This window comes from Mustela putorius, unplaced genomic scaffold, assembly GCF_011764305.1.
Source record: "Mustela putorius furo isolate JIRA1106 unplaced genomic scaffold, ASM1176430v1.1 tig00000174_pilon_pilon_pilon, whole genome shotgun sequence".
Lineage (NCBI taxonomy): Eukaryota > Metazoa > Chordata > Mammalia > Carnivora > Mustelidae > Mustela > Mustela putorius.
In genome coordinates, this window is record NW_025421304.1 from 5,990,147 (window position 1) to 6,011,629 (window position 21,483).

At 47.7% G+C, this 21,483-nt stretch overlaps 1 protein-coding gene across 2 annotated transcripts in view; it reads right to left on the minus strand.

Annotated features, from left to right (window-relative positions):
* Positions 1-2,289: 2,289 nt before the first annotated feature.
* Positions 2,290-21,483, minus strand: part of ZNF536 (zinc finger protein 536) — a 424,021-nt gene continuing 404,827 nt past the window's right edge. For both annotated transcript variants that reach the window (XM_045076008.1, XM_004765224.3), the window contains exon 7: positions 2,290-5,358. In XM_045076008.1, coding sequence (XP_044931943.1) covers positions 5,114-5,358 — 245 coding nt within the window. In that variant the 3' untranslated portion in view covers positions 2,290-5,113. The remainder of the gene's footprint in view (positions 5,359-21,483) is intronic.

Here is a 21,483-nt window from a genome sequence, read left to right on the forward strand (position 1 = left end):
GTCATCTTTGAATCTCCTCTTCCAGGCACTCTACATTTGCTTGTGTGATTAACAGGCTGAAGTCTGTTTTCCCAGTGATGTGTGGCCGTGATCCCTGACCTATCACTGTCTCTCCAGCCTGTGCCTGATGCCTGGCACACAGGAGGTCTTCTGTAAATTGTACTAAACTAGTGAGTGGAAGAGCATCGAATCCCAAGACCAATTTTCTTGCTACATCCCACATTATGCTCTCCTAGCTGCTCTTCAGTACTTGGAAAATGGCAAGAAAGTTGCTCATATTGTGATTTTTTTTTTTTTTTTAACGAGGATACTGGAAAACAGAGAGCTTAAGATTTCTCCAGGACTGTCTTGTCTGAAGGGGATGGATGTGGAGGAATCCTGACCACCAGGGAGCCTTTCCCCAAACATGGGAGTTTAACGTACTGTGTTTTGTGGGTGTGCAATTCATCCTAAATTTATCCATAACTTCTTATGCCACAGTAGTGCAATTTACAAATTGTACTAAAATTTACAAAACCTACATATGCTCTTCCCAACTTTATTGCATTTAATTTAATCATTTTGCAGATATGACCGGTGAACTCAACAGTTACAACGTTCGCGATCAAGCAGCCAGTAAGTAGTAGAGCTAGGGTTCAAATTTAAATCTGCACTCCCCCTATTTTGTAATTGTCTACAGTGTGGTAATCTGATGATCGTCCATGATTGCAGAGAGCTCAAAACATTTTGATGGAAATATATATTGATGTTTCGCAGAAAAATCTTCTTCCAGTTTTATTTTTATTTTATAACAGCCTTATTGAGGTATAATTCACATACCATAAAATTCACCTTTTTAAAGTGCACAATTCAGTGGTTTTTAGTACATTCAGACGTGGCTAACCACCATTACAAGCTAATTGTAGAACATTTTCATCACTCCAAAAAGAAACCTTGAACGTGTGCATGGTCACTCTCCATCTTTTCCTACCCGAACCCTGCAACCTGTCTTCACTTGGACATTCTAGACATTTCCTAAAAGTGATATAATATGTGCTTTTGCATAACTGGCCTCTTTCAAGCAACAGAATGTTTCCAAAGCTGGTCCATATTTTCAAAGTTCGTCCATGGTGCCCCATTCCTTTTGATGGCAGAATAATATTCCCTTCTATGGAGAGACCACATTTTGTTCATCTATTTATTATGCAGGTTTTGAAAACGCATTTTGAACCATCATGTAAAAACAGGTGTTCCGTGTCTCTGGAAAACTCCAAAAACCTGATGCCACATTCCTCACAGACATGACAAAGCGGTGGCTGAGGGCACCCGACCCCAGAACCTTGGTTCCTACTGTCCTCTCCTCACCATTGCGGGTTCTTGTCTGGTCCCTGGAGACATTTTGGGTTGGGATCCAACACGTACGTATGCGGCGTTATAACCTTCCCTCCCTGACGGGGTCCCTGCCCAACCCCCTGCTGAAACTTCGAGACTCACCTTTGCTGTCGTAAAAACCAGCAGTCCGGGCTGCTCAAAACTTCATTCCAGCCACCTGCTCCCATCCCTCTGTATGTAGCAGTAGTCTGGCATCCTGAAAGAAATACGGGGATTTACAAATTCCTATACAATGTGGGTGGACACTTTTGCTTGCAGCATCTCCTGTGCAAGCCTGGTTTGGAAACCAAATCAACAGTAACAAAAAACAAATCAAAAAACAACTGTGCACATCAAGTATGGGGAACACACTTCAAACCCTCTCAGGTCAGTATCAGAGGGCTGCTTTATCGGCATCGGCAGCCCTGATACCGATTATTGTGCTCTGTTCTTTTTCTTTTCTTCCAGTGGAAGAATTCAGATTATCCTCTGTAAAAGACTTCTTGCATTTAATGATTTTTTAAAACAACTTTCTACAAGTAAAGGGGACTAGTAGATCCCAAAGTTTTCGGTGTCTTAGATAATTGCTGTAATGGGAGGATCATATGGTTTTACTTTCCTGAAACCGTTGTCTGCAGCCTTCGAAGAAACATAGCTCACACACATGCACACACATGTACATACTCACGTAGTTTAAACTGCACAGGGATATTCACGGGGCTTAAAAAAGCACAAGGCTGTGGGGACCGTCCCCTCACCCCAGAATAAGGCAGAGCTTTTTTTTTTTTTTTAATAAGTGGGGTTTGACCAAGCCTTCCCGAAGTCTGGCGAAGATGGAAAAAGATGTTTCACTCTTCCTAAGAAACATAAGTGAATAGGAAAAGATTTTTTTTCCAGAGGTAGAGGTTTTATTGCGTAAAACACTGGATAAAACCGGACTGCTTCAAAGACATTTTATTCTAACAGCAGAAAGAAAACAGTCATTGCTGAAAAAACAACTTTTAATACTTTCTATACCAGAATAAAGTTCTGTCAACTGATGTATTATAATAATAAATAATGACCAAGAATAAACTTTAAATACAAAGTTTTCTACTTGTTACAAGCATAGCAACAAAATCCTCTACTCTATTGATCTCAGATTTACTCCAAGATAGATTTTTTTTTTCTTTGTGTAGGAATGTAGACAGTATTATGACCAGCATCACAGACTACAGAAGTTACAGGGGAAAAAACTTGACATGTTTAGATATGAGGGCCTGGAGACATTCAGAAACTGACACTGCGTATCACTGCGGCTGTCACTTGTTTGTATTACAAGTTACAAATGTTCTGGAAAGAAGGCTTGTGTCAGAGGGAAATAAGGACCGTAGCACTGGACAAAATGGAATCAACACACACGCCACAAAGAAGAGGGGATGTTCCCAGTGTCACAAACAGAATTATTGCCTGTCGCATCTGAGGATGCTCAGAAGACACAAAAAGAATACCAAAAGAGCTTCCAAAGTGCTAGAAATGGAATGTGGCTCTCATTTTTTTTTCCCACTTTTTTTTTCCCTCTTGTTTTTTTTTTCTTTTTCCTTTTTTTTCTCCTTTTTTTTTGTTTTGTTTTTTTTTTTGTTTTTTTTTTTAATATTTTTCTTTGCTAAGATACCAAAGGCGGGGCAAACACACAGAAAGCAAGCGACTGACACAGTCACCAAACACAGTAGTGCAGTTAAAATCCTAAAGCTCACTACAGTCAGAAAGTTTTCAGTAACATTTCAGTCCTTCCTCTAGGATCATAGAAACAGTTGCATTAAGTTGATAAACTCGATTTAAGTAAGGCAGTGAGAACTAGTCTAGAAAAATGAGAAAGCGGCTTGCTCTATGCCAGATGGGTCCACGCTGCACAGTGACCTCATTTGCACTGAAACCTCGGGGTGGGTGACGCCCTCTGGACCGCATATGCAAACCCGATCCCTTATTAGCCTGAGATCCCTTCTGGTCTCAGGATAGCGCTAAGCATTTTATTATTTACATTGATTGCAGTTTAGAATTTTTGTAAACTGCTGTAGGCAGAGCTGAAGTTTTAAGGCCCTGGGGTTTTATTCTGTGCTCCCAGCCTGCAAGGAAATATTGACTGTTTTTGTTTGTTTGTTTGTTTGTTTGTTTTTGTTTTTTTTTTTATTTTAAGTCTGAATGATTTCGTTTTAGAAGTTAATACTTCAATACATCTCTACCGTCACAAGCAACAGCACCAATTTCGTGTCACTCAAAGGAAGTATGTTAAGAGGCTGAACTTAGACACCATTCTAGCAGATTCAAGAATAAACCCTTGACTCTTCTTCTTCGTTTTTTTTTTTGTTTTGTTTTTATTTTTGTTTTTTTTAAATAAGTTAAGTATTTCATTATTGGCCCTCAAAATCTCCCTCTGGGTGGTGCAGAACTCAATAAATTTGGAGTATCCAATCCGTAAAAAAATCTAAAATCTACAAAAATATAGAACACATTTGTTTTACAAAAACAGACATTTGAACTCGAACAGTTTTCTTCATTAGCGATAGAGAGCAGGATGTTTAGATTTGTGTTTTTAATACAAGCTATTTCCTAAGAGCTTGTCAGAGAAGAAAATCTTGCTTCATGTCTGCGATACTTACAAAAACGAACACATTGAAACAAAGCTGATAATAAGGACCAGAGCAGCCTTCGTTCAAGTAAAATTTTTAAAAACCGTAAAAAAAAAAAAAAATCTTTCCATTACAACATGAATTTCCATTTCTCACCAGCACCTTCCGTGGGTAGAGTTGGCTAGTTTTCCTCAAAAACATTTTAAGTCATGTACCCCTAATCTATTTTTTTTTTAGTAGCAACTTCTTTTTCATCTGAAAAAAAAAAAAAAGACAATGGAGAAAAAAAAGCATTTCCCTCAATACTGCAATTTGATCTTAAAAAAAAAAAAAAAGGAATTACTCATCAAACCTGCAATGGGCATCTGTCTGCAGATAATTCCTGACCATGGATTCACTTGGCTCTGTGTGTGTGTGTGTGTGTGTGTGTGTTTTGTTTGTTTGTTTGTTTGTTTTTTAAATGCACGTGTGACATGGCAATCCTCCGCAGCCCCCGGCAGCAGCCGTGGGCGCGGCGGGGTAGGATTTCTCCGTGAGTGCAGTTGGGACACCACGTGAATTGATTTTCTCTGCAGTGACCGCTCCAGCCTGACTGGCACCAGCGGCTGCCTCTCAGCACTTCTCATTAGGGGTTGGGGTTGGGGGGAGATGGCAGCAGCTGGTGGTAGATTATAGAGGTGTTTTCAACAATGAAAACACAGCCCCTCCATCTTCAAGGCAACACTAAATCATTTAGATGGTATCATTTTTCAGTTAAGAGCATGACTGGGGGACAAAGACGACTTCAGAGTTTGGAAGGGCCCCCCAGCTTTCTCCGGCTTGGAGGACACCAAGCCTTTCAGAAATCACTCCTCTTCCACCTGCATTGTTTAGAAGTACTTGTTGCCGGGTAACAGTTTAGCAGCCATTTTCAAGGGCTGGGGACTTGTTTTTGTGGGTTTTTTTTTTTTTTTTTTAGTGTGTTTTTGTGTGTGTTTTTTTTTAATATATATATATAGATATCTTTTTAAATTTTTTAAATGTTCTATACACTAGTTGGGGGGTTGTACATGATTTTTCTTTTTTCCCCTTGGAATGCAGTTAGCAAACTCTTTTACCAGATGCATAATCTTAAAACTGTGTAAAATAATATTGCAATATACAGGTCAGTTTGCTCAGTTACGCTCCTCCTGGGCTTTGCAGCCCTCCTCTGTTAGCTCTGCTGAGCTCCCCGCCTTGACAGCTGTGGGGTCTTCAAAATTCCCAGAAGCCTCCGAGTCGACTCTGGAGCGTTTGAACCGGCGATCGGGGTACTGACTGTTGTCAAAAGGCATACGATGGACGCAGAGGACGTGGGTCTTCAGGTTCCCCTTCTGAGAGGCACTGTAGGGACAGTATCGGCACTGAAAAGGCCTGTGACCTGCGGACACAAAGAGTGGCAGGTCAGCTCTGCTGCTTGCCCCCCACGCAGCCCCCATGGCTCAGAAGACATCATCGTTACTACCAATAGTATCAATAGTATGATTGCACTTCCTTGGCAAACATCATATGAACAAAGGGCAGAAAAGTAGCCAGTATATTTGGACAAATATTAAGTTACTTGGAGAATTAATAAGTTACCGACAAATGATAACTTGGCTGGGAATATGTAAGATCTTCCCATCTTGGGAACAGGTTTTTTTTTTTTAATATTTTATTTATTTATTTGACAGGCAGAGATCACAAGTAGGCAGAGAGGCAGGCAGAGAGAGAAGAGGAAGCAGGCTCCCCACTGAGCAGAGAGCCCAATGCGGGGCTCGATCCCAGGACCCTGAGATTATGACCTGAGCCACCCAGGCGTCCCTCTTGGGGACAGTTTTAATGCAGGCTTTCCTGGTGACAGAAGACAATGTTCCCAACACCTGGTTTCTTTTTCTGTGAAACGTTAGATAGCCAATATTTTAGGCTTTGCATGCCGAGACACAAAATCAAAGGTATTATGTTAGGTACCTCTATGACAAGAGAAGAAATAAATTTCCAACATTGTAGTGATGAAATTCAAACCTTCTTTTTAGATGCTGAAATTTGAATTTTGTATGCTTTCCCTGAGAGATGAAATAATTAGTGTTCCTTGTCCACCCTCCCCCCAACCATTTAAATTGTAGAAACCATCCTCAGCTGCCAGACTGTATGAAAATAGGAGAGGGATTTGGCCCCTGGACCGTGCTTTGCTGATCCCCGTTCCACACACAAAAAAAAGCCATAAATCCCTCCCCCTGGGATCCTGACTCAGGTCTCCGCACTAAGCCAGTTCACTTTCTCATCCCCCCATCAACTCTTTACAGAGAAGCAAGCGGAGCATGACACGCGGGAGAGGGAGTGTGTGTTTGCAGTGGGCTAAGAGAACCATGTGTCACGGGGGTGGAGCTAGAAGTCTAAGCTCTTAGAATTTCCAGAACCTCAGCATTTCAAGAGGAGACAGTAGAATGTGTCTGGCGGGAACCAAACTCTCCAAACGGCCAAGGCCAGTACGGTTTTAAAGAAGTTCAGGTTTTGAATAGTAACCCTTGATCTCGACTGTTTCTCAACAGGCTCTCGATCAGGACAGAAGGCGGATTCCTGGGGCAGCCCTCACAGTTCCCCATGCTCAAGGCTTCTGTTCTGCTGCCCTGCAGACGTGCACACGTTTTTGCCATCTTCAGCCACCAGGAAAGCATCTGGCTTGGGAAGTTCCAGGGGAACAATGGCATAACCCCTGATGCTTGGAGGCCATCGAAGGGCCATTCCTGAAAGCTTGTCCGTGCTAGCCCATCCAGCACCCAGAGGGGTCAGGGCTCGGGGTTGGGTTTCATTTGCTCAGAAAAGCAAACAAGTAAATAAATGGGCCCAACCATTTATACCAGGAAATATCCAAACATCGTATTCAGCACTTTTTCTAGAACAATCATAGCAGAAGTCCTGCTAAGTAGTTAGCCAAACAGTCTTGTTCCTTCAACACTGGACACCAACCAAACATTTGGGGCTGAAGGTCACTTTCACTTCATAGGGCGCACGGGGCTCCAATCATCTTTCCTTCTTAGTGGGTTTATGGAGTGAGCACTCTCTTTCTTCCCTCCTTAGCCAACTGGTCTACAAGGACAAACCTCACCTATCCATTGAATCTTCCTCTTTCCCGTCCCCGCTCGGAGGCTGGTCCAATGTGTCCCAACTCTTGCCCAGCCTATGAACATGGTGACCTGCAGGAGGGCTTCGAGCTTCCCGGGTGTCCCACCTGCTGCCCAGCCTCCCCAGAAATACCAGAGCGGGCTCCAAACGTAGGAGTTTCACTGTGATTTCCTTGCCTTAAGGTTGGGATGGCCATCGACCATCTGAGAAATCACTGGCACCTTCAAGTCCAGCCCCAGCCACCTCTCCAGGCTTCTCTGGAGCCTCCTCCCTCCATCCACACTGAACTGAGCCATCGCTAAGTACCTACTGCAAGAACCCTGTCACTCAGCGAGAGGGGCCTGGACCTGATGGTCAATTGAGAGAAGGATTCACCGGCGTCATTCCCCTGCCTACCTTCCTGCTACCTGGTACCACATTTAGGGCTCAGTCGCTTCACCCACAGATGGCAGGGAAGGCCGTGTGCTTGTGGGGAAGGAGAGTTGAGCCTCCTACTTCTAACATGGATTTAGGAGTTTAACAAAGAATGTTAAGTGAGCCTATTCTTCATCATGTCAGACTTAGGGCATGGACAGAAGGGAGGAATCTGGATGCCAATGAGGGGCAGTGAGTTTCAAGTGGATTCCAAGATTCAACCACTCAAGTCAAGAGGTTGTTCACCCCCGTAGACACGAAATTACTAACCCAGGATCGGTGAGAGAGGATTCATGGTACCTGCTGGAATAATTCTTGAGAAAAGATGGTCCAAATCTATAGCTAATGACATAAGAACTAATTGAAGGTCATCCAAAGAACCTGAGAAGAACGGAGACACCAGTTCTCAGGAAGCCTAAGAAACGTTTTGAAGGTTTCCAGAAATATCTTCTCAGGAATAGACTTCATCTTCTGGCATGTCACCATGGGCAGCAATGTGATTGCTCACTATGCTGATTACTGTGGTTCACCAATTTATGTATCATATGGCCGTAAGTCACCAATGGACACTATCACCATGGTCTGACAAGTCTCTGGAGTCAAGAACTCTGAATAATAAATAAATGAAATTTATAAAAATAAATAAATAAAACTAGAACTCTTGGTACCGTGGTCCTAAGAGTCTAGCCCAAGTAGGGGGCAAGATGGCCAAACGGTGGTCTTATTTAATAAACCCACCTCAGGTCCCCAGGATTCAAAATGACTCTTCTGTTCTTCCACTGTTCTTGCCTGGCTATCAAGAACACTGCATGTGTTCATGTGTAGGAGGAAGTCCGTACAATATTGGGATCATCATTAATCCTGATCTTGCAATATACCTTGTAGATAGAAGCGCTGTCGGTAATGATGGTAGTTCCTGACGGTCGTGAACACCTGAGGTCCTGAAACCCTCCATAGTCCTTGACATATAATTTTGAATGTTATCCTCCTTTTGGAGCTATGGCAAGATGAGCACGTTAAGATAGAGTGAATCTGGACGGTTTGAATTTACAACAAAGTTCCACCAGATCTAAAGTACTCAGACACCCTAATTCTATGAAATCTTTACAAGAACCATGACTGCCATGTGTGATGATAGGATACACACACACACACACACACACACACACACCCTTCTGAGTGGCTTGCTGAAAGGTCCAGAAAAGGCTGTGTGTTCTCCCCAGGATCAAATTAAAGTGAAAGGTCTATCCTTGGGTGATGGGAAGATTTACTCCCAAAGAGAAAGCTGTTGTTATGCAAAGCACTTTCAAAATCCGGTAAGTTTCTGAGTCCAGCTAACCCTGGATGAAGCCTTCCAAATTTCTCTATTTGTACACTTGATGCCCCAGGCACTGGGACAAATGCTGTGATGTCGATGTCTGTTAGCTCTTGGACAGAGACCATGAACAAGGGCTTCAGAACAAAACCCCAGATCTGAGAACTCTCAGGAATAGTTTGCTGTGGTGTTCAAATATTTGTGACCAAGAAGGGGTCCATCTGCAGGTAGAAGCAGCAGGAGGGGCCCTTGGAAGTCTGCTGCGAGCTTCTGCACTCCTGCCTGGGGTGGAGGAGGGGCTTGCGGGAAATCCTTCCTCCTCATGGAGGCAGGACACCCGGTTCCCCAAGGAGAGTCTGATGCAGCCCTCAGGGGGACAGGGCTACCGCTTGGTGAGCTTTGAACTCTGCAAATTTTCATCCATCCCCTTTGAGTGGGATAAAAACCAGCCATGCCACCTTGGTAACCTGAGAGATAGAGTTGACGATGCACCTGGTCTGCAGGTGCCATGAAGATGGTAAGGTTCAAGTTCAAAGACAGAAGAAACTCCCCCATTAACAACCAGCATGGAGACCACGGCCTCTGTCCAGGGTAGTTTCACTGAGATGCCCCACACTCCACAGTGGCCTTTGGCCAAGATGAAGATGGGGAGCTCTCCTGGCTTGGCATGTTTGCTTTGCTCTCAGGTGTCCTCCTGCCACACACTCGGCAGCATGAGTCTGACCAGAGCTTGGGTTCAAAGCATAGTTTCGTCCCTTGAGAGGCCAGGAGGCTACTTAACCCAAACTTGAGTTTCCTCTGTGTCTGGCTGTGAGTGAGGAATGGGATCTCTTGGGGCTTCCGTTCCCACGGCTTGAAAACAGAGGCGGGGGAGGGGGAAGACTAGTCCTCCCACCATAGGATGTTGTGAGCATGGGAGGGAATCATGTGTCAAGTCTGGAAGGAATCCAGGGCTATAGAAATGTCAGCTGTCTGTCACTGTCATGCTTACTGTTCTCATTGTTGTCTTCTGGCAGCCTGTCTAAGCCGGGTCAGGGGCCTCTATGCTCTGTTCTTCATCAACGTACTGATTCAGCAGGTGCTCTCTGCCTCGGGGGGCCTTCAGTGAAAGCTTACAACATCGTCTGTCCTTGGGGCATTTGCCCTTGAATGGGAGCTTTGGAAAACTGGACGACCTTCAGATTCCAAAGGAACACGTGGTTAATGGTTGCATTTCGCTTGGAGAAAGTTCAGCAAAGGGAGGTGAGGCTGGGCTTTGGGTCAGACCGCACGCCGGAAATATCTTCCCATCTAGCGGACCCTGATCTAGTCAAGGGCTAGACCAGACACACTGCTTCGAGGCAGTGTAGGCTGTGACTGAGTAGAGGTGACTGGGAGTCTCTAAGAGCTCGCCCCAGAGGAATGTGAGCCTCTCTAGGTCCTTCCACTGTCTTCACCCTCAAATCCCCCCAGAGTTTGCTGCCTTCTGCATACAGGACTCTCTGTTCTCCAAATGCTTTATACTCTTTCCTGCCACAGGACCTTTGTTCCATACTTTCTTATTCCCTAATCTGGAATGCTCTCTGCCCCTTCATTTAATCCCTGTGGTTGTCACCTCTAGCCCACCTGCCTCTGCCTCAAGAAGGAAGCCCTGTAACACCAGACTCCCTGGTAAAGTCCATGAGGGCAAAATCTGTGGAGAGCTTCCAACAACAGTAGCTGAACAAAAGCCATTAGGTCTATCTTCTCCACTAAACAGGTGGCTCCATGGTGCAGGAGCTGTGGGGGTCTGTTTTTGGGGTTTTTTTTTTTTTTTTTGGTTATTGCCATGTCTCACCATCTAGCATAGTGCTTGGCACATCACAGATAGCCAGCAAGTTTTTTTTTTTTTTTTAATAAAGGAAGGGATGGATGGATGGATGGATGGATGGAGGAAGGAAAGAGAAAAAGAGAAAGAAAAGGAAGGAAGGACGGACGGAGGGAGGCAGGAAGGAAGGAAGGGGGGGGAGTGCGGGACGGAGGGAGAGAGAAAGAAAGGGAGAGAAGTACTCCTCCAGACAGAGGGACAGCCCTGACCATCGGTGCAGGGATAGGAAGCCTGGGATCAGTGCAAAGGCCTGGGAGAGGTCATAATGATGGGCGAGAAACCCAGTGAGGGAGCCAGGTAGGGGCCAGGCTCACAGGACCCACTGGGGAGCTTGGTCCTCTTTCCACAGGAGAAGGGAAGTGGGGAGGCCTTTCCCACCCTGCAGCCCCAATCCCTGTCTGCAGCTGGGGCCCTGGGTGCCCCCCACTGCCCACCCCACGGCACTCCCCTCTCTCCACCTCTCACTCTGAGACCATCAACATTTCCCATCACTGCCATGTGAAAAGTAAGTACATCATACGTTAATTTGTATTGTCACTGCGCCGTAGAGCTGTGGTAAAGAGCACATTCATTTTTAATCCACTATGAATAATATATAAATATGTATACAGTGTGGAGGGTCAAGAGGAGTAAGGAGAAAGCAAGTCGTACATTGTTTATAACAAAAGTGGGGAAACGAGGTATTTTTCTTACTTGCTGCGATGGAAATATCTGCTCTTTCTCTGTACCTAAGGGGGAGAGGAAAATGCCTCCCCTTGGGGGACCATCCATTAATTACAGCTCCACACTTGTGGGCAGAGACGCGGCTGCCTCCACGGGGCCTCCAGACTTTCCAAACTGATGGCTTCTCTTCTGGTGCAGGATGCAGTAGGAGGAGGAGGGGGAGCCCGTGGCCAGCCTCCGGGGTTTGGTCTCGGGACAACTCATTGGGCATATTTCTAGGAATTGTGTCCATTGCCCTCACAGTTGCCAGTAGGGAGACGTGCTAGAGAGAAATCTTCCCATTTTACAGGTAGAACAATCGGGCTCAGGGAGAGGAAATAGTTTTCCAAAGTCAGGAATATGCTGTTAGCTGGTTTCTGACCAGGAATTCAACCACAGGGCTGTCTCACAGCAGAGGCTCACCTCGGCTCCCTCCTGCCACTCCCTGCTAAGCACTTGTTGGAAGATTCTCCACACAGGCTATCTTTAGTCAGGACCCAGGATGCTCCAGGAGAGAGTCTATGAACACCCTGGAAGGCCGTGCATTATAGTGTGTATGTGTGTATGTGCGCGTGTTTGAATGATATTGCACAGATCACATGCCACGCCCCCCTTGGGGACAACAGCCATGTCTGTGACCTCAAGACACCCACAGAAGTCAGATACTGCACACATGGCTGTCACCAAGCCCCAGGACTCCAAGCTTCCATCCGTCACGCAAGTCCTGGAACCCAGCCCTCTTCCACAAGCACACGCTAAGTACCTACTGCATGCATTACCCAGAGCAGATCGCTGTGGGAATGACACAGGACTTTTAGCACCACAAGGATGGGAGGGACACCTGTTCGGCATGCCTGACACAATGCCCGAGTGACCGGCCCCATGACCTAGTGGACACCCGCTGCAGCGGAAGGGGGAAGAGGCTGAGAGTTTTCGAGGTCAGGACATCCAGCTGCTTTGAACCAGGTTCGAATTCCCAGTCAAAAGGATGGCGCAGAGGACCGGAGAGAGTCCTGGGAAAGGAAGAGCATTCTGGAGGAAGGACACGTGAGCTGTTTGGCCAGAGGCAGAGTCTACATATGGTAACAAAGGCACAGTTCCGGACATTGGAACAACGGCATCCACAAATGGAGAGAGGCAAACCCGCGAATCACGGTTCATGGTCAGCCTAAGGAAGAGGGTCCAGAAGAGGGGCATGTGTGTAAGCGGTAGGGAGTGGGGTCCCTGGGCTCGGGTGGACACAGAGACATGGACCATCCCCCTGGGCCCTCCTACTACAGAGCCACCTCTCACGCCAGGGCAGACTTTCCAATCAATCACACAGGACCCTTTTATGGTCCAATGCAATAGATGGGAAAAGATGGCACCCAGGTGAATGAAAAGGAACACTGCTGCCATAGCTTCCAGATCAGCCCCGGCCACAGCCCACTGGCACCCTGGGTGGGCTTCAACCCTGAGAAAGCTGCCCGCAGCAAGCCCATGGCTGACTCACCTGAAGGCACTTGCGCTATCCTTTTTGAACTACCTTCTTTGGAGCACAGGATTATGGGGTATATACCCAGCTGGTGAGGGCCCAGCTGGTGAGGTGGAGAGGAACAGCCCTTAGGGCCAGCTCCCATGCACAGGGCCAGGAGGCTTGGGAAGCCCATCTCTGAGCGGTACCAAGAGGACTCCTGAGCACCGCCGCTCCTTCTGGTGCACCCCAACAGGAGCGCCCTTTGCATTTCTTGAAACTAAGGACATTTGCAGGATGCATGCTGGTAGTTAAGGAAACGCCCCCTCTCCATCTACAACCAGTTGTTTATGTTAGAGATGCAGCCACTGCCCTCCCCAAAGTGAACCTGCAGAACTGGGAGGAATCCAGGTGGGGCGTGGGGGGTGGGGGGAAGGGGACCAACAAGCCATCCAGTGGGGCAGACCTCAGGGCAGTGGTCTGGGCTCCCTCCAGCCCTCCCCTACTGCTCTCTCTGAGTGTCTGCGGCTGGCCCTGCAGCTGCCGACTGGAGGGGCTCCTGCCCAGGACTCCGGCCATGGTTAATGGGCTCAGCAGAGGCAGTGAGATGGGTAAAAATATACATATACACACAGTGAGCCAACAGAAAGAGCTACCTTCTCAGTTGCACAACACACACACACATACACACACACACACATATATATATATAAATTTCCCTAATTCCAAATAGGCAAGAATGGTTCTAATCAGGTGCATAATTTATGTTTTCAGTTTTCAAAAAAAATATTCATCCATCTAATCAAAGATGCTAAAACACTTTGGAATACCCTTAGTATAAATAATTTCAGGTTTCAAATTTCCTGTGATTTGGGTTTTAATCTAAAACACTACCAAAAAACATTTTAAAAGCAAATTTTGATCCATGTAGCAATAGATCAGAGACATCCGTCATTGTGAACTAGTGTTCAGTTCAGTATCTATAACACAGATCTTGAGTGTATGCAGGGGTTAGTAGACACACTTATCTTTCCTTGTTCTGTCCCCTGTGTGCTCCTAGAACCCGTGACATCCCAGAGGCAGGAAGCCCATTTAGCAACCAGACTTGATTTTTCGTACCATTCTCAACAAAAGGAGCCCAGGCTGCTTGTGGAAATGGCAGATTCTAGGGCTGGGACAGGAAATAGACAAGATGGTCCTGGAGCGTCTTTAGCCAGAAAGTAAGGAATTGCTCGAAACACCACCCACTGACTGGGGTGTCAGAGTCAGTTTCTCCGAGCCAAGTGGTAGAGACCCCAAGGCCAGAGCTGGAACAATGTTAGCAACAAAGTGAATGACATAGTATCAGATGAAAACCCAAAGTAGCTACAGGCACCCACAAGTCATATTGACCTGGCTCAATGATTGAATTTTGAAGCACATGGAGAAGACCAGACAAATGCCCCAAATATTCCACGGGCTTTATGGAATTTTCCCCTTAGAAGGTGGGCTATAACTCTCGCACTTTCACAAGGGTGGCTGGTGACTTCCTTCCCAGGGAAGTGCCTAGGAAGAGCGCAGTGTAGAGAGGGAAAAAGACCCACCTCCCAGGGCAGACACCTGAGAAACAGAACCTTAGCTGCATCACCGCGGTCCGAGTGATGGCAGTGCCCTGATTTGATACAGTGGGAATCCACCTCTCATCTTCTGCCCAGGAACCCACAACCCAAGTCTAACCATGAGAAATCCCAAGTGGGAGACATTCTACAAAACTTTCCTCAAAACTCTCAAGGTCATCAAAAATAAGGAAAGTCTGAGAAACTGTAGCAGCCAAGAGTCACCTCGGGAGACGTGACAACCAGATATAAAGTAGTCCCCTTGGTGGGACCTAATGCCCACCAATGCCCAAAGGGGCATTAGGTAAAGACAAAGGAAATCTGAATAAAATATTGACTTCATAATAGTGTATCCACATTGGGTCAGTAATTGTAACAAATGTACCTTACTAATGGAAGATGCTGACCATAGAGGGTAACAAGCACCATAGGAGAATTCTCTGTACTATCTAGGCAACATTTCTGTAATTCTAAATCTATAGTAAAATAAATGTTTTATTTTACAAGTTTCTCAAAAGGTGAATTTGGTTGATTTTCAGGGGACAGTGACAGCAGGGTGCCCCAGATCCATAGACGACCACACCTGAGAGTGACACTGAAACCCCTCCTGGAGGCGGGGGTGGGGGGGTGCATGGGAGCACCCTGCAGAGCCTGCAGTGGGGGTAGGGAGGGGGCGGGCAGGGCTGGAACACAAACCCCTGTCCAGCTCAGATTCAAGTTCAGGTAGTAGGAGAGCTCAGAAAAGGAGGCTGGGCTCCAGGAGGCAGCTGCAGAGAAAAGTGTGTGACAGGCGGTGTAGGAATCTTCCAGATCTTCTCAGTCTGGTACCCACCCCACCTCCCCCTGCTCCAGAACGATGGGACTCAGGAGCACCCTGCCCTTCCTTCCCCAGGGCCTCAGTGCAGTCCCTTCCTCGGCAACTTCACACCCAGGCTCTGGCCACTGCCATGCAGATGTTGCCTTAAATTGTGTTGATCTGTTTGCCTCCCGGCAGCCTCCACGCTGGGCTCGGCGGAGCCACCAGCCTGCCTGGGTGGGCAGGAGACTCAGCCCGAAGTGTCGCAGACCGCGGGCACTCACGGGCAACTATTGATCTAGGATCTTAAGTCATTCCCCGGATTTCATGAAAGCATTTATGTTTATCATTAAATAACCTTCAAAGGGTCAATGAACTTGCTTTCCTTTTTGGAGATTTTTAGATGTGTAATATAATAAGACTCTAACAATGCCCTGTGTTTGTCTCTGGGTGAGTGATTTCATCCTGGAGGATACTAAAGAGAGAGGACACTGCTCTCATGGCAAGACAGGAGCCAGGAACAGAGGGGCTGCTGGCTTGCCCCAGGTCACACAGCAAACCTCCCCCCTCCTGCTAAGCTCTTCTCTCCAGGCATTGCCGGAGGAGGGTGCGTGCAGGAGTTGGACCGCAGCACTCCTGCAGGTGGTTTTGCCTGGAATCAAGCTGACTGCAATTTAGAGTAACAGCCCTAGAAAACAAAACAAAAACAAAAACAACAAAAACGAAACAACAATAAAAAAACTAGCAAATCAAAGTTGGATAGCATTGCTAAAATAAAGCTAGAGGGTTTTTTGTTATTTGTTTTTGTTTTTTGGTTTTGGGTTTTTTTTTTTTTTTGTCTCTAATAAAATATTAAGTGAAATGATTAGGGTGGTACTCGAAAGATGCCGAAGATGGCAGGGCTCCTCTTCTTCACCCTCTTCCTACCCATCTCCTCCCTCCGTGGGGATATTGGGCTAGATATAGTTATCTAAAGTCCCCTTGGCAACAAGGTAGGCAGTAAGGACCTAAGGAGTTTAGCAAAAGCAGTGACTAGTTGTGACCTGCCTCTAGAACCCACAGCCCACCCCAGAACAACAGCGAGGGCTCTCGGGTCAGAAGGACCCCAGAAAGACGGAAAGGCAGCAGGTGCACGACTCACAGCGAGCCGGTCCTCGCATCCCATCTGGATGTGTGTCCAGCCCCTGCCCCACCAAATCTTCAGCGACTCCCTATTTCTCACCACAGCAACCTGCTCCTTAGCCTGGTTTTCCAGCTTGCAGCCCCTTCTCACCTAATACCCACCACCAGGAATGTGCCCACTGTCTGCCATACCCACCCCCAGACCCACCAAAGAACCTCCTAGAAGCCTTTCTGAGGACCCAGCCGGCACAGCCCCCACTGGCACTCATCAAAGACTCCTTGCAATTGGGCACTTAACTATGTTCATCAGACATTGCCCACTAATGGCTTCCAGTGGCACAGGCTTGGAGGGTCTCTCTCTTCTCTGGGGTGAATCCAGTGGCTCTGTACAGGAGAGGGGCTGGGTAAGGAGCTTTGGAGGTTGTTTTCCTTGAGCAGTTACTTAGGAAGGGCTTGGGTCCCCACCTTGGTTGGGTGACCCCTGTGCCCAGCCCCATTTTCTCACCTTCATGGGGGCCTGGGGACACTTTGTCATGGGCAGCCCTATTTTGAACAGGCTTGCCTCAGTTTCCAGTCTTGTGAGGAGTGCACATAGCCTGACCTTGCTCCCCTCCACCCTGATCGGTGTCCTTCTCCAGTAGGAGCCACCCCTCCTGACAGGTGACCCTCCCCAGACCCCCCCCCCCCCCTAGTTGTGCTCCACACCTGGGAAGCCCTGCCCTGCCCTGCTGCTCTCTTCCCCAGGAAAATCTAAGTGCTCCGTGTCCTAGAGACCCCTGGGGACTCCAGTCCAGGCTGCAACTAACCCTGCCCATCTTGAACACTCAAGCAGGACACGGGAGGGCAAGGCCATTTTCTGGCTCACTTTGGGTCACTGGGCGGTTGTGCATTTTCCTGCGTTGCCTGTGGGGGAGCTCTGTCCTTGAACCACACCCTCTCTTCCCCTGGTCCTCAGCAGGGCCATTTCCACTTCCTGTGTGAGGCTGAGATGTCAGCACCCAACCTGACCGAGCACCCCCAGAGCTCAGGTGGCCAAGCGGGCAGCTCCGTGGATTCCCTCGCGACCCTGGACAGACACTCTTTCACCTCCCCCCCTCGGAGGTCAAAGCTGGGGGGACACACACATACTTACTTTTTGTCCTCAACACTAAGAGGGAAAACAAAGAGATTTCAGGCAAAAACATGGACTTCCAGTTTATCTTGAAAAGTCAGAAGCTCTGGCAAGATCCTCCCAGACGCAGCCGGTCAGACCAGGGGCCCAGTGCTCCCGACCCCTCCCCCCCAACCCTGAGGGTAGGCCACAGTTCACCCTCGGGCCCACCTCAGTCCTGGCATCCTCCACCTCCTGGCACCGCGGTCCTCAGAGTCCTTAGGCTCTGCTTTGTCCTGTCGTGTCGGTGCCCAGCACACCCGGTGCCTCACCTTCTCTGGGGCCGGGGCCAGGCCCTGGGTGAGGTCTTTGTGTGGTTTTCTCGGGGCAGATGAGCCGCATTCCTGCACACACCCCGTGAAATAAACAAGTGGGTGGTCTCTGCGCGTTCAATGGTTTCCTGTTCTCCATTGTGTGTCGCTTAAAACGAACCCATCAGAGTTTCATTGTAGTTTCTGTTTTATGGTACAATTTAAATATGGGAGGGGGGCCAATATCGGAACTTGGCATGTGTCAAGGGTGTGCTACGCACTGTGCCACGCTAGTACAGACGTGGGGGGGGGCCCCACGCACACACTGAAACAGTAACAGACGTCCAAGCCACTAAAAGCTGGTATCCAAGGTTATCTGTGGATAATTCACTACCCACACTCGTCTTCATAAAAACATTAGTACATTTCTCGGCGGGGGGGCAGGGCGGTGGCTGTACATTTCGGGGTGGGGGGCGGGGAACTCACATGGGCGGCAGAAAATCTCACCAAAAAGAGTGTAGCGGGAACACTCATATTGCAGAAAATTCCGGTGCTCTTGCTTCGTATTAATGTGAGTTTATGTGTGAGAGAGAATCACACATCTCTCTTTCCATAAAGGAGTCAGACACCCGCAATCCATACCCACAGTATATATCCATATAGAAGGGCACACTGGGTATATTTTAAATAGCTACTTTTTATCACGCCCAATTCTACAAATTGGTAGCGTGAACAATAGAAAATTACAAAGTAAGGAGAGGCGGAAGCAGAAACTTTCCAGCGTTCGGCTCTCTCCCACTGCCGCTAACATCGTCACCTGCCAAAAATGAAATGAAATAAAATAAAATAAAATAAAATAAATAAAGCAGCCTAGAAGAGAGGTGGCTTTTCTTATGAAGTCACAAAGGAAATGCTACTCTTTCTTCTCTTTTTTCCCCCCTATAAAAGACTCTCTAAAATCAAAGGTGTCAGACTTTGCTTTCTCTTGCTGGCATGATCCAGAATATGGCTGAGGAATGACAGATGTCGGCCCCCAGCTGCAATGAAGCATGCTAAAGTTTCTGTCTAATCCACTTATTTCTCTGTAGTCACGTAAACCAAAACAAATGGGCAGGGCTTTACATTAGGGAAAAAAGAAGAAGAAGAAGAGGAAGAAGAAGAAGAAGAAGAAGAAAAGGGGAAAGCAAAAACCCTTAGCAGGAAGACTTTGTTGCATAAGGCAATGTCCACGCCATGTTAATCTCATTTTCCTCTCCGCTGGGAAAAGGCACCTCGTGGTGAGCACAGGTCCCTCAAAGTGTGGGGCCCAAAGTGCGCTAGCCTGCCCGTGGGCCTCTGCATCCCATGCAAGGCACAGCCTCCAAAGGGAGAGGGCAAGCTTTGGGAGGAGTGGGCGCCAGGGGTGTCTGAGCACGGGGAGACCTTCTGGGGACCCAGGGGAACACCCACACCGCACGCGCGCACGCGCACACACACACACACGCACACACACACACTTACACACCAGCACGCTCCCCGGTCTCTGAGCCGCTAAACCGAGATGATCACAGTTATCACCCGCTCCATCGTTTTCAACTACTTGAATAAATCCAGAGGCATTATAAACGGAGCCCGTGTGTAATTAAAGTGAGCGCTGTTACACTCTTCATTTAATAAAACACTTGAAAAGAAAAGCCCTTGTAGGTTTCGCCCGGCCACGGGGAGCGGGAGGGCAAACGCGCACACGGGGCCCTCCCTCTCGGCAGCGCCCGGGCGACCACCTTGTGAACCTGCCCCCCCCTCCGATCTTGTAAGGTGCCGGCGAGGATCAGGAGTCCTGGGGCTCTGTCACCGCCAGCAGCTCCAACAGCTGCGAAGCACTTTCAGACGAGGCACAAGGAAAGATGTGACGGATTTCGCCCATGGCAGAATGGCATTCTGTTTCTGGCCCTTCAGGCAAAAACAGTAAAGGCAAAGAGGAAAATTTGAGATTTCCCCCCTTAAACTTCCCACAACAACCTCAGCAAAACCACATGACTCGCCTTCTACAATCTCCCTGGTGTGTTCACTGCTACTTTGGCAGGAAATCAGAATTACTGTTATATAAATTCCATCTGATGCCAGAGCGACCATCTGTGAGCAAAACTGGTTCACCTACGTCTGCCTGCAAAGCCACTCTCCCAGAGACAAGGGAGAAGGGGAAAAAAATTTGATTAATTTGCAGAATGCTTGTGATTTGCTCATATATTATTATAACTGCTCATCAGCACATGACAAATCCCCAGCCCTCGGTGCAGGCCCCCGTTTGGTTTCAGCAGTTCCTTGCGTCGGCACCTGACAGACTGCAGGGCCTCTAATGACTTTCAGATGCTTACAAACAGTAATTCTATCTTCAGAATAAAAAAGAAAAATCCGTAGGAAGAAAAGAGGAGTGAGTTCGTCTATTTCATTTCCTTCCTGTATATCAACATGATTTAACTCTTAAGGGCGGCCACCACTCCAACATGGGGCCTCCCAGGCCCTGCTGGGGCCGGCCGCCTGCGGAGACAAAGACCCCTGGCTCTGGAGGCGAGGAGGGGGCTCGGTCCGGGGCTGCACGCCGCGGTGGGGTGGGGGGGGATGCCGGGAAACTTCCGGGTGCCAGCAGCGGCCACTGCGGGCTCTGCCTCTCCTTCTGCACTGCGGGACCCCTAACACGGGTCCACTTTTAAAAACCCTAATAACCTCTCCCATTCTCTGCAGACATCTGCCTCATAACTGGGCTTGGATTTCTGGTGTTCCCCCCCTTCCCCTTTGCTTTTAAAACTCTGATTATGCCTTCTGAAGCCCTGCCTCTGTGCTTGATTGCCTGTCTCAGATTAGAGATTTTAGAAGGAGACAAAGACTTCAGAATGCACATCAGTCCCACATATGAGGACCCACAGAAGGAAAAGCGATAAAACGCGATACACCATCTGTCCACAAACAATAACCTGCGTGTTTGGAGGCTCACAAATTATTTAGCGCACAACCTTCCCAAATTACGGAGCCTTGAAACGGGGCAGAGGCTGGGAGTGAGACCCTCTTTGATGTCTTTTGGTATTTCCCGGCCCCCCCTCGCCCCCCCACCCCCCAAACTGATTGCTAACAGTTGAGGAATGTCTCGGTGACACGTAGATTTTTATTATCAGGATCTTCCTATTGTACATCTCCCCCTACTCCCCTGTCCCTGCCCCCACCCCACTCTGGGCCACAGACATTTTGGGACGACTGGCCCAGATGCAAAGTCTGTCCTTTCACGTGTGTCCGAGGAGGGGGCAGGCCAGGAGGGCGGGGGATGTGGAGATCCCGAACATCCTGCCTATTCAGCAAGCTGGTCAGCTGGTTGGTCTGCTTTCGGAAGATATTCTAGATTTTGTTCAGGAAGCGTTTAGACTACACACAAATGGATACGCCCCACCCCCCACCTCCGGTCTTCCTACTCCCCTAAAAACATATTCCTTTACCTTTCATGCTGACCCCAGGCCATAAATGACTCATAATAATTAGCCAGTATCTTTTTACTCATGCTACAAAATTCCTTCTAAAATTATTTACTTAGATGGAAGGGAAGAAAAGGACCAACTATCATATGCACACCATATATATGTATGGTTTTTGTTTGAAATGAGTGCTTCCTTATCAGACATCCCTCACCCCTTTGTTTCACGCCTGGACCTCTGGTTATGGGCAGGGCTCTACCTACCACTCCCTGAGTCCTCCGGAGACCCTAGGAGTAGGTCCCCCCACTTCCGAATTA